The sequence below is a fragment of the Gambusia affinis genome, linkage group LG08 (genome assembly GCF_019740435.1).
Source record: "Gambusia affinis linkage group LG08, SWU_Gaff_1.0, whole genome shotgun sequence".
Lineage (NCBI taxonomy): Eukaryota > Metazoa > Chordata > Actinopteri > Cyprinodontiformes > Poeciliidae > Gambusia > Gambusia affinis.
The window spans coordinates 17,331,148-17,349,736 of NC_057875.1; the positions used below are offsets into that span (position 1 = coordinate 17,331,148).

Below are 18,589 nucleotides of genomic sequence, written 5' to 3' on the forward strand. Positions count from 1 at the left end.
GTCATAATAGGATCTTCACGTGACGAGCGCTCTTCTTTTAGGCTGGGAGCGAACAATCACATGTCAGTGACGGTCACTGGATGCTGTTCGTTGAGCAGATTCGGCTTCTCTTCGTAACAGTGGAAAAATATAGCACAAACAGGGCGGTTATACGGTAAAATAATACTACACAAAGGGACTCTTCAGCTACACAGTAAAAAGTCATTGTGTGATGGCCTGAATCTACACGAGTCCCCAGATGCTGCTTGCAGAAAGCTACCGGCTACAGTGTTCATACTGTGTGCAATTCATCATTCAGTGGGTTATTATTAACAGTTAAGCAAAAACAATGGCTGCTCTGTCAGACCCAAGACACCTGGAGGTATATTGTGATAAATATCTGTAGCAACATGCAAAGTCCCACACATCTGTTCAGATAATTAATATCGTTGTCTTGTTATAAAATCATACCCTTAAGAAAAGAAAAGTTCTGGAAATATTTTCAAAACACAAAGTACAGGAGACCTGCATCCCTGTTATTAATACAGAACAAGCTATTAAGTTAATAAGACTGTGGACATAAGAGAGCAGCAGATCACATGTCTCCCCGAGTCTCAGGCGTGTAATATACAGTGTCATATCATAACAGTCTTTATCATATGAGCTTATGTTAAGAGCTTTGAAACTGGAGTGACAACATGTGCAGCAGAAAAGTGAAACACTGGACAGTCGATAAATCACACCATCTTGAAGTCAAACCAACCCTGCAATTGGTTTTCCTTAATGATTTGTTTTAAACCAAACACACACCAAATAATTCATTCTAGTTAATCCAATTAATCTTGAAGAAAAATCCTGCCATTTTCCATGTTTTTTTCCCCATGTATTTGGGTGTAAAATACATATTTCCCATCCAAGTCTAATCTCCACTGAAGATTAAAGCAAACGCTTCTATCGAATATATTGTTCTACAGAGAACCCAAAACTGGAGGGACAAAGCAATCCTGGCACAAGAAAGCAAGAAACCTTTTTAATATCTACAGCTTCCCAGGTCAGGCCATAACAAAGGATGCGGTTCATGTCAGACGTGGTTTCTAGATTGTTTTAAATCTAACCTCAAGAGTAAAAAAGCCTCCCATTGAGACATAGATTAAAACTGTCTCAATATTTATTACACAAGGACAAAGTAAAATCAGTAAAGCGGTGTGTGAAAAAATAAGTGGCAACACTTTATTTGACGGGTTGTGAATAAGACTGTCATAAACATGACATAACACCTGTCATAAACATGAGTAAGTCTTCACGAATATTTATGACTGTTGTCATAAAGTGTCATTTGGTAAATCATGACACTTTTAATAATTATGTAGCTTTATGTTATTAAAGAAAAAGTTCAATCAGTAATACTTTTATAACAAATTTATGTCAGATCATGATTTCTTGGTTAATGTCAAGTTGTCATAACGAAGATATTTTGAATAATGTCAACTTTGTATTAAAACTGTCAGGATTTACCGAATGACACTTTATGAAAACAGTCATAAATATTCATGACAGCTGTTGCGTCATGTTTATGACGGTGTCATGACACTCTTATTCACAATCCGTCAAATAAAGTGTTACCAAATCAGTACACTTTAGGTCTGCACAATAAATGACATATCTATAATTTTCGTAATATCACTGCTTGAACTATGCATATTGCAAAGAACTGCCTGCTTGAGGCAATAAGTGTTAGCTGATTATTTAAGTGCCATGCATTTTCTGCTCCCTATGCCTGATTTTCAATAAATTAGAACATGCATTCTGATGAGGCTCACTTGTCAGATTAAAAGTACCTTTAGAGAATCTTCCAGCAGGTAATAAACATACTTTTTTTATTAAGCCCACATTTCTGTAATATAATGTTGTAATTGGTCTCAATGGTCTGATGTCGTGCCATAATTTTAAATGTGTTTTCATATATATATAAAAAAAAAGAAAAATCATCATATAAATATCTGAGTTTCTGAAATTAATTTTTCAGTAATATTGAAAAGACTGTGATGACTGAGTTTTAGAAGGTTTTCAATAAATCCTTGTTGATGAGATGGGAATAATGAATTGTATATTTGTTTCGATAGTTGGACTTGTAATCTGGGGTCTTTGTTCAACCCAAAGCAGAAAGACATTGCAGTAATACTTCTATACAAGCAGCAGCTTTGGTAATTTGCTGCTCTGCTGACACCAGGCCAACACAACAAGACTTAAGCTATGACCGCTGTAAAATCATTGTTTCTACCCATTAATGTAGGAATGATTGTAAGGACCATTATTCTCCAGTGAGAAATATTTTTTGTATGGAAAACATCTAAGACAGTTGCCTATCTTCTCAGTAAATTTATGTCAGGATTAGCCTTTGCAATCCTGTACACACCTTAGTTAGCATTCTAGATATTAAAGATTATGACAGGAGAACAGAAAAAAAAACTCATTCCAGTTATCAAGCACGGCGGTGAAGGGGTCATGATTTGGACTGCAATGATTTTACACCCAAATACAGAAAGAAAAAGCATCAGAAATGAAATGAAAATGTCTTCAGTTTTCCACATTTTCTGGTGTACAATCTAAAATATATTTGAGAATATAGTTGGCAGGTGGCTGATGACGTATCTTGCTGATAACATGCAGCACAGTGGATCTGCTCTGGACTGGACTGACTACAGTACAAATCCGTTTAATCTTCATAGGCACCTTCGAGCAAACAAAATGGTCTCTAGCTTATGTAATAAAATAAATCTTGCCCTCATATTTCTCTCACTAACTTCTTCAAGTCCATAGAGGTTGGAGCAGTTTTGTCTTGAAGCTACAAATTAACAAACAGTATTTTTTTTTAATTATTCTGCAGTCTCTCCTTTACACAGCAGCAAATGGAAATTAAGTCCTTGGTACATCTCGCTGTTGACTCTTACTAAAGTAATGTTTATTACATGAGCACACTGTTGGAAGTGGGTGTTTGTGAAGCTGTACAGGCGTGTTTGCTTGCTGAGAGCTGTTTTGCTCATCGTCTCTGAAGAGTTCAGCTGCGTGCCACTTCACAAGGTCTGTGTTCGGGCTTCAACCACCTGCTGACTGCTAAGCAGCCCGCACGTCCCCAGAGAGAGCGACCCCGAAGCCAACATTTGCTACAGCACGTGGCAGCAGTTGTACTGAGCCAGCGGCAGGATCTTGGGCTTGTTTTGTGAAGGTATGTTGAAGGCCAGGGCTTTCTCGCACAAAGGGAACTGGAAGAGTCTGTCTCTGAGCCTGATGCTGTGTCGTTTCCCCTGCTCCGCCCTCGGTACCGACTCGTCCCGGCTTCCTTGTGGATTTTGAGCTGGAGATTTTGCAGTGGACTCGTTCTTTTCGTTCAGTTCTTCCTCCCTTTCTGTTTTCTCCCTCAGGCTGGCGGAGGACGCAGAGATGCAGGACTGACAGGATTCAGGAGTTGGGAGGAGAGGGGGCGGTTTGCCCGTGTTGTTGTTTGGTTCCATCTCTTCATCCTGCCCCTCTTTCCTGTTCGAGATGTTCAGCTGACAACAAGACACCCTGAAAGCTGGTGAGGACGGAGTGACTTCGGATATCAGAGTGACTTCAGATGTCTGACTGAGCGTCTCATCCCGGTGACTGACAGGCTGATCTGAAATCACACAGCCGCTGTCTTCATTTTCTCTCTGCATCTCCTCTACTTTGTCCTCTTCTGTATTTCCTAACTCTTCCCCTTCTTCCACGCACTCCATCCCATCCTCAGCCTCCCCTTCCAGTTCTCTCAATTCCTCCCGCTCTTCGTCTTCTTCATCTTCTTCTTCCTCCTCTTCACAGATCTGCTGCAGTGCAGGAACGTTCTTGCTCACAGGAGGCTCTTCAGCTGGAGCGGGTCGGAGGCTGAAGCCGAGGCTGGGCTGCCATGTGCCAGGAGAAGCCTGCTGAGTGGAGGTCCTCATAGCCAGCAGATCCCCACACTCTGGAGCACACAGTGAGGAAGATGAGGCAGAGAGGGCCCCTGCTACCCAGTGTGGTGGCGCCTCAGGGCTGAGAAGGGCATCATCCAGGCCCTGCAGCCACTGGTGAGCCTCGATCTCATCGAGAGACGCACGGCGACACGGATCCTTCTGCAGCATCCTGGAGATCAAACTGAATATAAAAAATGGGTTAAATTAAAGCTGGGGTGTTGTGTAAAATTTAAGTTATAAAAAGAATGATTAATGAACCTTATAAAGACAAATGTTGTTCACAATTTCACATAGTAAAGTAGTAAATGAGCACACTCAGAAATTGTAATATCCAGCCACCGTTCCCACCCATTCAAAAAAGAATTATTTTGAATTTGATTGGCCACAAGACATCTTTTCTGGTTCTAGTTGTTCAATAGTCCTCAGTCCTTTGAGTGTTTAGTGTCAGAAAGCTTGGATTGTTTTCACCACACCATTTCAGCACCCGAGATCTTCTACTACTAAGCTATGGTGTTATAATAATGTGGGTTTTTGTTGTCTTGCTGAGATGTACAGAAAAATATGTTCCCAGAAAAAAGATGCTGTCTATAAGCCTATCAAATGGCAGCAATTTAATGCTGGATGTAGGGAAGACAGCTTAGAGAAGTGAAAGTTTTTAACTTGGTGTGGTTGTTGGTACCATTTGGGCTGGTATTGTCAGAGTGGTAAAAAAACTGAAATGGTGTAAAATGTTGTCAGCACTCTTGAGGCCCGTTAGAATCCAGTGAGCATAGCTAAAGTATTACAACCTGTAACAATTATGACTGTTAATCTTCCAAAACGTTTTGTAATCTTTTTGCAAAGTCTCACATAAATTGACTTAAACTGGCTTCCATCCATGCCCTGGCCATACTGCTACCTTCTGCGCTTGAGGCCTGCATGTGTGAGGAAACGCGTTTCTTCCCAGCTAGGTTCCTAATTGTGCATCATGTGAATGATGGTGTATAAGGTCACATGATAAATCTGGTGTCAGATGTTTCTGAACATCTTTGCAGATGATCAAATGACCCGTTTGGTTGGAGGAATAAAAATAAACAAGAAGTGTTTAAAGGCGTTTATTCAAAAAGATGAGCCAAAAAAGAACAATAACTTTTTTTTTTTTTGCTCTTAAAGCAAAGTTTGTGACTCAGGTTTCACTTCTTGCTTTAAGCCTCAAGAAAATCAAATTACCTGTAGTGATTTTTGCATTAAAAAAAATAAAAACTTGAAACAGCTAATTGTTCAGATTTTATTGATAACACAAGGCTTTCTTGCAGTACTGTATGAAGAATCATACAAAAGCAGCAAATAAGTGGAGGAGCTGGATCTTTCAAAGTATCTATATTGCTGACATGGCTTTTTGAATCTGTTCTGTATTTCAGGTGTAGTTAATTTCTTTGTTTTGACAACACAGAGGGAATAAAAATCTGCAGCGTAGTATAATTTTAGAGTCCTTTTTTTTTCTTTCAGTTCACCCTGCTGCTCTGGGAGCTGGGAGAACAGTGTGTGTGTGTTTTGGTTTGAGGTGTGAGGGATTGAGGTTAAGTGTGAAGACAGACATGCATGCTTGAGTTGTATGACTGACAATGATGAATTGCGGGTTGCGGTTCACACATGTTAATGACAATGTCATGGTCAATTTTAGCCCAAATTGAATTTGCAACAGGCTGGAGAATTAAATAATTGTATGTATCTAAGAAAAAAAACACATCTAAAATGAAAAAACACACCACTTCAAGTTAGGCAAAAGTCAGGTTACAGCTGTTGCCCTAAACTTGCTCAAATCTACAGCTAGAGATGTGACTATAAAGTTTCAAAGAGATACAACTGAAACAATGCTGAATATGAGCCACATGTTACTGCCACTATACACAGTAAACAGGATCGTAAAGAAGGTGAAAACTCTCCAAGGATCACTGTTGGAGAATTGCATAAAAAAGGTCACAAAGTCTCCATCAATGTCATTGGGCACTGTCTACATGGCAACAAATTATTGGGGATGTGAGCTGGGAAATGCCTTTCCTCTCCTACTTTTAAGATCTCTAAGCTTGAGGACTTTGATAATCATTTTAGGTATTTTGTTGGAGCGTTGGGAGTGAAAGTTTGGAGTGGCAGTTGGTGAAAAACTCGGTGAGAAACAACAGATGGTTTTGTGGAAAAGCACCTCCTGGCCACTGTTAAGCACGGTGGAGGGTCTATGGTGCAGTGGGCATTTTTCCTCTTCCAAAGGCAAGTGCATAGCATTATGATATTTTTGAGATATTATGTGGCCTCTGCCAGTAAACTGAAAATTGGTCATCGCTGGGTTTTTCAACTGGAGTCCAAATCAACAGAAATGGTTGATCCGACACAAAATGAGCCCAGTTTCACAGCCATCCTGGGAGCCGGAATAAATCTTATAGAAAACCCAAAGAGAAGACAGCAGACAGCGTAAGAACCAGGACTCTGGGTGCCCAGGGAGAAACAGTAACAGCATTGTGAAATATTACAGCCCAGCCTAAGGGCTTCTATTGGCAAAATGAGGTTCTACAGTCTTAACAGCAGGGGCCAATAATTGTAGCACAGTTGATTTTGTATAATACTTTTTCCTAGCATGGGATTTTTATCCACTGAATACAAGTGGTTGAATTACAAATTGAATTTTTATAAATGTTGAAATGTTCGATTGAGGTACAGCAATAAAAAAAATAAAAATTCCACATATGTCCGAGTGGCACAATAAATGTTAGAAATGACTGTACTTTGTGATGTATGGATGGATTATAACTCCTGAGTGTTCAGTCAGCACTCACTCTCTGCAGCCGTCCGAAACGTGTTCGGGGACGGAGTAGCAACAGTCCAGAATCATGACCAGAGTCTCGCTGTCGTTGGTTTCCTGGAAGGGCGGGACTCCACAGACCAGCATGTACAGGATCACACCAAGAGACCAGATATCTGGAACACACAAATCTGAGTCTTAATGAGCAATTAGAGCCACTGATTGAAATAAAGAAAATAACTCACAGAGAATAGTTTAGCAGTTTCCTGTATCCAAAATGAACGAATCCCACAAACAAGGGGAACAATGCTATTTATTAATTAAAATGATACAACATGAGAAAACTACACAAATTGTATTACAAAATATATGCAAGGTCAGGTTTGTGCAGCATTTTCACTGCTGAATAAAAAAATGGAGACTCTATCTCCTTAAAGGAAAAATTATTTTAAAATATACATGGAAAATAAATCAATAATAAATTCCTAATAAGACATGAGCTGTACAATGATTTTTTTCATAGTTTTCTGTTTTTATTGAAGAGATTAAGGGCTGAATATGAAACTTTCCAGTATCTGACTCAGTTAAATTCCTAATTAATGAAAGGGGAAACATTTGAGTGAAGCAAGCTGCAGAAGACTAGACGGAAAATATGACTGAAAAAACACATTCACACATGTTAACCACTTGTGACACTTGTGTTCTTTTTCCGTCTCCTCCCTTTCCTTCCTCTGGCATCCTGGTGCAAGCATGGTTTTAATGCAGACTCAGGACAGCGCGAGCCAGACGGGAACACGCACTCGAGCTGAGCTGAGGGCTGAAGGCCCGTAACAAACAGAGGCCTCGTTGTGGTTGTGTGCTATTCTGAGAACGATCATCCTTCTGTCTTTCCTGCCTCGCTCTGTGTTTCTCCCCAACACTGGAGGCACGAACACAGGCACATAATGTTCACTTCCAGTTCTAACCCTGGCGTGACACTAGAAATATCTCACACACATCTAGGTTTGTATATATAAAGATAATAAAGACTTTTTTATATATTAGTTGTTTAAGGACAGAAAACATTAAAAGATACTCCTTACTTTATTCTTGGAGCTTCTTCTAGTTTTATCAGGAGTTTTAGCTTATTTTAATTAAAAATAATCAAACAAAATACAAGGGAGCCTTCTAATCAGGAACAATATGCTAGGAGTTATGATAGGTGTATGTCAATCACAATATGAAACTTCTGCATAATCAAACATCTTTATGCAGTTTTGTGCAATTACAGTTTAATTTTTCAGAGATTCTGACCATATGAAAAATGCTAATTATTCATGCTAAATACTTTGTGCATCTCTTTTATGTTAGCACACAATACGAAAACCAGACTTTTTAGCTTGATGTAAGGTCTTAATCCAATTAAAAATGGATCCATGGAAGAACACAATCAATAGGTTTCTCCACTATCCAGGGACTCGCATTACTGGGAGCAGCGCTGATGAAGCATTCAGGCACTGTCCCATATTAAGCTCATGAGGGCCCAAACAAAAGCCCTCAGTTCTCCTCATACAATGTACACTCAAGCGGCCGCTCACCTCCATCCAGAGCAGCGTTACGCAACAGGGAGGAAAAAACCTCTTGAGTGCTGGGAGTGCTTTCCTCTCACTGGGGAATATCACACATTCCCACCACACATTAGTGGGCTGCTGATGGCACAGCGATGCAGTCCACACACACACACACACAAAAGCACACACGGCATCTGCTAAATGTACAAATATGTTAGGGTTTACAGTGCCTTGGTCAAGCACTGTAAACCAGTGAACTTTGTAACTTTTGGTCATATTACCACACGTTTTTATGTGTTTTATTGAATACTGATGTGAGAGACAAAGTAAAGCATCATTTTGCAATGGAATAAAAATGACGTTCTTTCCCAATTAAAATCTTCAATCTTGTGCACTGCTATTCAGCCCCTTCTTAGTATCCTATATAAAATTTGGTCCAATCAATTTCTTAGGAGGTTTAAACTTCTGAACACAGTGATCAATCTATCGACAGAAATCAGAGTTTGACACAACTATAAACTAAATCAAATTAGGAATCTGAAAATTCATGTTCACAAATACTGCACAGAAGAAAGACAATGACGTTTGAGTGAAAGAAAATAGTTTAGCAAGCCATGTATAATTTCTACATTATTACACAATAATGACCGTCACCAAATTGCAATTAAATAATTCAAATAAAAGATTGCAGTTGCAAACCAACAGACTGTGAAAAGGGTTGAAGAGGTTGGATAATATTGAGAATTTTGCAGGATTGGCTCAAAGTTCAGCGGCAGATCCAGGCTCTGTGGGTTTATTAGATAGGCACTCCCTTTGAGGTGCATATTTCAAGAGAAAATGCGTCATAAAGAGTCCGTTACAAAAGGCCATCCAAGTTCAGATGAAAAAAAAGCATCCTTTGGCGTATATTCGGAAGCTGAAGTCAGACGGGGCTCACGCCTTCCTTCTGGTCACCAGTAATGTGGAATGTATGAGGAAAGTGCAGTAACAATACTCTCTGATTCATTGACTATAGTGGACTAATAAGGAACATTTTTCACTTTACAAAATACAAAATTAAAACAATTGAACAACATTCTTAGCTAATTCACTTTCACCCATTACCCTTCATTCTCAGTCCTATCTGTAAATATCACATGTTACTATTAATCTACCACTTTGTCCTCTAGGAAGACAGCAAAAGGCTTTTAATAACAAAAAAAAAAACAAAACCTCTGAGATTCCTTTTATGGGGTACACTAAAAAAAAAGGTATCCGGTTTGCCGTGGGAAGACCTGGGAAAGTGTGGGTTTCCCTCCTGGACCATCTGACAAGACTTGAGCTAAGCAGAGAATAATAGAATAGAAATAAGTACCTGAACGCTGCATAAGAATGCAACCAATATGAAGCAGAAATAAGGTGATTTTGGTTTGGAAGTAGAATATTTTTGTGGTAAATGCTTGACCTTGTCCAGTAGCTTTTTCAACTATGTTAGATTGAGGTGACAAGTATAGGTTCTAGTCAGAATATCTACATTGTAGAAGCAAATGTCTTTGTGAAATATATTTTAATGTAAAAGCTGAAAAGCCAACAATGCATTGTTGTAAAAAAATATGATAGTTGCAGTTCGTTTTCTGCAACTTTTACCACGCCCCAGCAGGAACCGTGGAGTACTGTCGAGGTCACGGGGACCAGAACCAACAATGCAGACAAGCTGAAGGTCATTATTAAAGTAATCTGAGCTTCCTTTGCAACCTCAGCAAAACCATAGACTGATCTCCTCCATTCAGGGATTCATGATGAAATTGTGAAAACTGTAAAGTATGTGGACATACTTGACACATGGTTGACTTTTCTTTGAAAAAAAAAAAAGAAAAATAAAGGTATTGTATTGTGCAAAATCAGCTCTAAAGAATTTAATTTTTCAGTTTTCATCAATGTCAACAAGAATAAATGATGGAAATATTGAATTAGTTAAACAAAATTTATTGAGTTATTGAGGTGCATATGGTCGAACTGACGTTGCCACGGATACTGTGATAACTGATGACATTTAAGCTTCTTTAAAGACGATGAAGAGATATGAGAGAACATTTGAACTGTTAAAAATTGTGACCAGCTGAGAGGTAATACTGAGGCCCAGTGTGGTGATTTTTACATCTTAAAATAAATATTTCAACTGATTAGCTTGTGAAAGACGAGCTTTAGTTCTTGAAAAACCTTGTCTTATGTCCACGTTCCAAATTAGTGGGAAGTGTACATAAGAAAAAGCTTCAGGACATGCTGAGTATTAAAAAAATAAATCTGTTTGTAGATTTTGTTACAAAGCTAACTTTTTCTTATTGTTATTATTATACTCTGTTGCTGTGGAGATGGAGTCCTTTCCAAGCACTGGAACATTAATTGTTGAGATAAACAAATCACCAGCCTTCAGGTTGATGTGAAAATACAAAGGAGTTTTGTCAAAAAGAAGCCTCTCCGGCTGTGCTGCTCTTTCCTGATCTATAACGGGATCTGTGAGTGGAGGGGGGGTTTCCATGTGCCCCTCACAACCAACCTTCAGCTTCCACAAAACAAGAAAGAAATGAGAGGTGCATGTGTTGTGGCAGCAAGCTAAGGGGATGTCATGAGGTGTTTGCACGCTTGCAAAGACTTTAACCCGAGGAGCTGAATCTGAGGACGCAAACTGTCAGACTCGGTTCATCCCACTGCTCAGATTTTGCTATTTTAAAAAGGCAAAGTTTGAACTTTTCAAAGTCAGGATTGTGTGTGGGGTATTTATGGGCAGTCAGTATTTTCGACTCCCCTTAAGAGAACTTTGAGTTGCTAACCTAACTGTGTGTATTTGCTAATCAGCTGATTTAGGGGGAGCTCTAGATTTTTCCCATTTATCTTCATTCTGCATTTTCTCAAAGGTGTACATAGGGAGTGTCCCAGCTGCTCCAATTTGAAATTCTTCTAAGTGATGTCTATTGTAGGAAAGATAGTGGCTACTCAAAAGTACCCAACACGACCCTAATAAAAAAAAAAATTAACAAATCCCTTTAAGAATGTGACAGGATTACAAGAATTTCACAACTGTCAGCAGTTCTTTTAGGTTTGCAGCCGATTGCATGAGTATAGTTATGCACCGACCTCATATTACTGCACGCAGCATTTACGCCTGGTGAACATCTTCCCTCTTTCTCTGCGTCTCACGAAACACACATCAAACGGAGCACGCATGTACAGTGAAGGAGGCCTGCTTAGAGCGCCACAGAGAGCAGTCACGGTGTTTGTGACGGTTTATGAGTCATCTTACTAAGCCGAGACATCGCTGAGGGACATCTCTTCCAGCGTGCAGTTCAGGATTACAGCCATAAATACATATGTGCTTGTGAGAGAGGGAGTCAGGAGAGTACGGTTCTATAGAAGTGATGACAAAGCCATGTTATCGACAGGCTGAGTCATGCTGGATGATGTAAAATAGGGCAGAGAAAGGGTACTTTCTTTGCAGCGAAGCAGAGCATGTTCTTGAGAGGAGCTAATAAAAAATGAATTTAATAGGACGTCCCTTCAGAAACAGGAACCAACCCGAGGAAAAAGGAACTGGTGCAACTCGCGAGTTTTGCTGAAAGTTAAGCTGTGTTTCTTCATCACCCCTCCCATTGTTACATGAGGCAAGGTCACATGACAAAATAAAAACAGACAATTCAGGAGCACTTAAATTACACATGCTGTCGTTGGGAGCCATTTGCAACTTAACCTTGCTTTTATGGATAAATGCACCAAATGTCCTTCTACAAGAGAGCACTAATTGCAGTGGGGTTGCATTTGTATTCAGTGCAGATGCGACCAGAGTAAAGAAGTGGGCCAGATTCTGCCAAAAACAAAATCCAGCCTAGTCCAGCTTAGCAGATAAGACCACCAGCCTCCCTGAAGCAGACACCCTCCCCCTCTCCGCTCTCCTCCAACCCCCAAATGGGACACATTAAACCAAATCCCTCAGCTCCCCTTCTGTTCCTGCAAAGTCAAATCCCACAATCAGTGCAGCCTTCCCAATCAGAGCGAGCAGAAAAGGCACGGAACTTCCTGTTTCCGCTCTGTGACCTGCTGTGCAGGGAGGGCTGCGGTGCAGAACGTGCCCGGTTGACCCAAATACACACGCTAATCCTCAGCAGACGCGCTCAGACCCCGGTACATTCACACATCGGCACGTGAACGAAGAGGAACGAACACGGAAACACAAGAGGAATACCCACACAGGGTCAAGAGGGCAGAGATGGACAAGCAGTCTTTTACAGTTTCCAATGCTAGAAGCACCGTGTTACTCTGGAAAAAAAGTCTTTTTGGTGCCATCTTTTATTGAAATAGCCCTAGTGGAACTAGAGCTGCTGACAATTGCATCCATCATATCAATGTAACAACTAGATATTTTCGAGCCAAAAAGTGCTTCTTCTCTCTGGTTTTATTCTTTACTTTACTGTAATGTTTTTGAGCAGCTCCCAGACGTGACAAATTAAATCAGCAGACTTCATTCATAAGTTAAGTAAAGGAAATGCACTCTCATGAATCCACAATGGGTATACATGAATGCATATGCTCATCATTTCTAAAGCTGTTTTTACCTTGTTGGTTATTGACTGACCCCTAAAATAAATGGCAGAATCCCACTTTTTCTCTTTTTGCACAGGCTGCAAAATGTAAACTGATATTAGCATGTAGTTCATACGTCATGCCAAATATTGGCTGCGACAAACCAATCAAACTATTTTTCCAAATTGTCCACAACTTGTTGTCTTGGAATCAACCCTAAAACTATTAGATTTTACTAAATCACACAGTACAAAAGTAAAATAAAAAATGTGCTAATGTACAAAGACAGTTAGTGGCAATTTTACGATTATGAAATTAGCCAACAGATAGTTTTCAGAGTTTATAGACATTTTTGGTCAGAAAACAAATGTTTTTTTTGAAGCAAACATTTAAAATGCCTCAAAAACTAAAGCGTTTCTGAAATTTCAAAATGATTTAGACCCACAAGAAAACCATCAATCATCCAAATTCAACATTTTGTAATGGAAAAAAAAAAAAAACATGATTTAGTTTCTCACCCACAGCTGGAGCATCATATTCCTCTCCCAGCAGGATCTCTGGAGCAGAATAAGCCAGCGACCCACAGCTGGTGGCCAGCATCATCCCAGGCTGGAATAAATTGCTGAAGCCAAAGTCTGTCAGCTTCACGGCGCCCTGCTGGGGGAAAAACACCACGTTTTCCGGCTTCAGGTCCCGGTGCACCACGTGCAGCTGGTGGCAGTACGACACCGCTCGCACAATCTGGGCAAAGTGACGCTTGGCGGTGCCCTCCACCACGCCTCCTTCGTGGCGCAGGATGTAATCGTAGAGGTCACCGCCTTCGGCCAGCTCCATGACCAGGTAGAGCGTGGTGGGAGTGTCGATAACTTCATAGAGCCGAACCACGTTGGGATGCTGCACCAGCCTCATGCACCTATAAATGTGCAACAATAGTTGATTTATGTTGCAATTCAAGAAATTCAAGCTGTGGTTCTAGTGCAAATGTAAATCATACGCTTCGTATGGATGCACATTTTGCGGAATGGATTTGTCATATTTTTGTGATTCTTTTCTTAAGGAGATGGACAGATTGTGGTTTTCTTCACAATAGGAATGTTTTATTATTAACTGCACATTATGCTACATAAAGTATTGTGCATGCTCACTTGCATGCACATTTGTCGGCCCCCTCTCAACACTAAATGACAATGAATTGTCAGGAAGTCTGTCTCAGAAGGTGAAACTATTTATACTACGAAAAATAATCAAAGGCTATAAAAACATCCTTTATTTTTATCTCATTTGTCATTAAATTCTAAAAAAGGGCACCACGCTAATTTAATCCAGCTAAACTACATTTGGTTTATTTATACAGAACCAATTTAATGACCAATAGCTCAGGCAAGAGTCATTTATTTTAGGGAACTCCTAAAATAACTAGCCTCCTAAATCCCTCCTAAACTGGCGTATGGCCACCATGGACAGCTGAATGGATCGTATCATTAACTTTGAGACAATCGCTCATACCAAGCATTTATGTGGCTGCAGCAGAGAGGAGCAGGTCCCTGTGAACAAGAAGACACCTCCAGTGAGCTCAGGTGGTTTGAGAGGACAGACCACGTCAGTGCAATAGCGTGCAGTTGGTTGATGCTCCTATTGACTGATACGGGTGGAAGGTCTTGGATCTGATTAGGAAAACTTTGTTTCTCAGTATCTGACATGCTGATCACCAATCAAAGAGAACCGAGCAAATTCTGATCACTGGCCATGGATCTCTATATTTTTGACACCAAATCAATTTAAGCTACTGTTGATGTCAAACTGTTGTGCCAAGATAATTCAGTTTACTGCAGATAATGTTTTCTTCTTCTTTCCGCAACTTCTACCATTTACGGGTTTTTTTCTGATTTCTTTCTCATTATCTTCTGCCTCCCTTCATCACTCTGGAAGTGATAACTTCTCCACGTAAAACATGGTGACTGCACTGGAGTCAAGTACATTAATAAATTTAGCCCTTCATAACTCATAATGATCAGTGAGGGTAGAATATGCAGTGAATCAAGAGTTTTGTCTTTCATTGCATTCTTCTTTTTAACATTACGGATTAAGGAAGCAATTAAAAAGGATAAAGCCTCTATTTGTCCATCAATTTCTTACTCTACTTGACCGTCACTTGTGCAAAATACACCAAGATGCTTAAACGTCTCACCAGTTGACCTGCCACTGACAGAGAGAGATGTGAGGACATGGGTTGAGGGATTGGTGAATGCTTATTCCTGGCATCCGTTTACAGTGTGGAAAAATTTTTATCTGATTATTGAGATTTTCATTTTAATTTGAAAGTCGTCTGATTCAGGTCACTAGCCAATCAATCGGTGTTTCCCAACAATTAGTGATATCAAAGCACCATGTGGTAAATTGTACTGAAGTAAAAAATTTCTACACCATAAAATTTTACTTTATTATTTTTCAATTCCTCAAAAGTCACCAGTTTTTTCATTGTGTTCTCAGATAAAATATAAATAAATAATTTTGTATCTAATTTCACTAGGACAAGCACAGTATGCATTCAAATAGAGTTGTTCTCGCATGTTTTTTTTTACATTATTATTAATACGTTTGTTGTAATTTTAAAACTTAATTATCATTTCTCACCTGACTTCTTGTAAGAGGTGGCTTGTTGCCATGACATCCATTTTAGTCTTATCGATCATCTTTACAGCCACCAGTTGCCCTGTGTTGACATGACGGCCCAGTTTCACAACAGCAAAGTGGCCCCTTCCCAGCGTCCGGCCCAGATGGTAGAGGCCGCTGAGATCGGAGCGACCGGAGAAACCTCTGGGGTCCGCAGGCCTGTCCAGGCCTGAGGTCAGATCCCTTGAGGAGTCCATGGTTGAAACAAAAGGGTGGAGGAAAGTTGGCTGAGTCAAGAGTTCTGTGATGCAGAAAGTCCCTCAATGCTGGGGGGTTGCCTAGCAGGATAACGAAAAAGACAAAACAATGAAACGAAATGACTGTGAGGATAACTTTGGCCTCTGGCCCGAAGGGAGAAAGGCTTTAGACGAGGTCAGCTGCTGTTAATGCCCCATCCCTCGAGGCACCGGACCAAAAGTAGACCGATGTTCCACTTCATTTAACAATGGCAGACAGACGACAGAACAAGTTTAGATTAAGTACTGAGAGCGGATTACAGAATTACAGTACAATGTGAGCAGCAGAGGGAGAAATATTCTGTTATCGTCTCTGATGTTAGAGGGCTTGTGTTTGAGTTTGTCTCAAATATCACCATCCAAAGCACAAATGGCACGTCGAATCAATACTGTAACAAGAAACCGTAATGTATAATGGTGCTCAAGTCCAAGTGAGCATGTGTTTGTGTCAGGAGATGACATTAAGCCTGGTGATGTCATGATAGTATCCTCCATCCCCAGAGTGGAGAGTTCTTCACCACCACCTTCATCAACACAGCCATCAACATCGGGAGCAACTACGTCATTGTCTTTGTTTGTTTACCCCAGAAAAACAAACATGGACCTGAAGGTGATGCTCCATGCCTGCATTACAGGAATATGGAAGAAACACATTATTACGTACAGTGGACGACCTGTGATGTTTTGGCCTCATTTTTCTTCCAAAGAACTCTAAAAAGTTTAGTTTATGATAATGTGTTCCCTTAAACTTCTTCTGTTTTTGCATATGTGCTGTGATATTGCAAGTTTTTTTCAGTCATCTTGATTCCATTATAGTTTAATTCATATCTCTGATTATTTTTTACTATCTTGATGTTATTTTGATCCTGTGCGCAGCTTTTTTTGCAAGATTTCGTCCTCTTTTTAAGGATCTTAAGCTATTGTTCTTGCTTTACAAGTAACTCTTAAGTAGCACAACTTACCATAATACAGACATCGCTCATGGAGGAGCTCTCATTTTTTTAAAGGTGTCACGTCTAAAGTGTACATTTTCACCACTTTGTGCAAACAAATTGTGAAAACGAAGCCATTCTGCAGTGTGATCAAACCTTTTTCTTATCAGTAAGACCAAAGGAGACATCAAAGAATGGATGGATTACAAGACTGTCAACAGGAACCTCAACGAGAAGGCGACAGCTCTTGTTGCATTCCTTGGGAGATGAAAGAAATACAAAATGATCATCTGTGACCCTTAGTCTGGAGTCTCAGGTGAAATGTTACCTCATATGGTCAGAGTGATCATTAGGAAAGTGAAGAATCATCCCACAACTACACAGAGGGAGCTTGTTCATGATCTGCAGGCAGTTGAGAATACAGTCACCAAGAATACAACTGGAAACCCAACCTCACAATGGATATTAACTTTGGAGTGCTCTGCTATAGATTGCACATGTACAGACACGTATTAGCTGTCTGATTCAGAGACGGTCTAAGGCAAAGTGTTAGAGTCAAATTAAATTAGTACCACCACGACAACAAAGGAGAGGCTCAAGAACAACCACATTAAGGTCATGAAGTGGCTTACAGCTCCTCCAGGCTTCAGTCTAACAAAAGATCTGAGGAAGGAGCTGAAGCTTTGAGTTACCAAGCTCCAGCCAAGAAACCCAAAGAATTAGAGAGTTTATATACAGAGGAGTGGACTAAAATATCTTCTAAGGAGTAAACACATCTGGTGACCAAGTAAGGAAAATGTCTTACTGCTGTGCATATCATCAAAGCTTTCTTCACACAGTTCAGATTCATGTTTTGCTCAGGGATCAAATTATTATTTCATTCAATGCCAAACCATTCCACTTGTAACATTTATGTTACTCTTACTGGATTTATGGCCTTACAAATGTAGCAGTGAATCAATTGTGTACTCTTTCCCACTTTATTCCTCTATCTTTTTGAATTAATTTGCATATGATAATTGTAATAATCAATAAATGAGCATCTCTAGTGATTATCTGGCATCTTTCACCACCTATATTGTGTCTTAAAGAGCTTTTGCTGTAATCTGATCCAGATGTTTTTCTTTGTCTATGTTCAGCATATTTGTTGTTAGGTTTTCAATTTTTTTCTGTTTTCTACATATATATAGTTTGCAATCTGTTGTTTTGTTTAACCTTTGGTTGAATCTATTCAGTGTAGCTCTAATTCATTTAACTACTTATTCGAATTATTTATTTTGTCTTTCCATAGCAGCTTTTTTGAGTTTTATAACCAAATGTCTTTTTCACATAAATACATTTTATCAGTTTGATAATCATCAGCAGCACTTCATCACTTGCAGCGCCATCAAGCAGAGCTGCGTTATCAGCCTCTTTAACACCCCTTTAAACAGCTTCATTGGGCCAAGTTCACACTGACAGGCCTCCTTTTTAAATGACACTAACACGGTTAGTGGACATCAGTTTGTTTCAGCTGGACTTGAGGCCAGCTGTTCAAACTGCAGTCCCAACTTGGCACACAGTCACCATCCTGGCTGAACAGCTCATCCGCTCCTCCGCAGCAACATCACACCGCTACACGTCGGACAAACAACAGCAGCGGCGCTAACTTACCATTGTTGCGCAAATGTCCCGTGATAACTGCAAGCGGCTCCTTATCTCCGCAGCCTCCCAAAGCCTCGGTGTCACCGCTGAATTCAGACGCGGAGAAGAACGGCATCGCCTCCTCGTTCTGCCCCCTCACTGCGCTCCATGTCAGTCGCGGCGGAGCCACTCTTTCCACTTCTTCTTCTTGATATGACTCTCTCCAAGCTGAAGAGCCGCGTGCCCGCTCTGCAGCGGCTGAATCAATGAGAACTGGGCGTGCACGCGCAGTGCC

At 40.2% G+C, this 18,589-nt stretch overlaps 1 protein-coding gene across 1 annotated transcript; it reads right to left on the minus strand.

Annotated features, from left to right (window-relative positions):
- Nucleotides 1-1,760: 1,760 nt before the first annotated feature.
- On the minus strand, nt 1,761-18,574 carry snrkb (SNF related kinase b). Its single transcript, XM_044126070.1, has 5 exons — nt 18,325-18,574; nt 15,465-15,781; nt 13,349-13,743; nt 6,761-6,902; nt 1,761-4,131 (listed from the first exon to the last, which is right to left on the minus strand). The coding sequence occupies exons 2-5, from the start codon at nt 15,698-15,700 to the stop codon at nt 3,144-3,146; spliced, it is 1,761 nt and encodes a 586-aa protein (XP_043982005.1). The 5' UTR covers nt 15,701-15,781; nt 18,325-18,574; the 3' UTR covers nt 1,761-3,143.
- Nucleotides 18,575-18,589: the final 15 nt, after the last annotated feature.

Bases quoted from the DNA above. Each gene is read 5' to 3' on its own strand.
- snrkb (XM_044126070.1), bottom strand. From the start codon at position 15,700: ATGGACTCCTCAAGGGATCTGACCTCAGGCCTGGACAGGCCTGCGGAC. The intron at 6,903-13,348 runs GTGAGAAACTAA...TGTGTGTTCCAG, and splicing joins ATATGATGCTCCAGCTGTGG to ATATCTGGTCTCTTGGTGTG. The intron at 4,132-6,760 runs GTGAGTGCTGAC...TTTTATATTCAG, and splicing joins GTTTCGGACGGCTGCAGAGA to TTTGATCTCCAGGATGCTGC.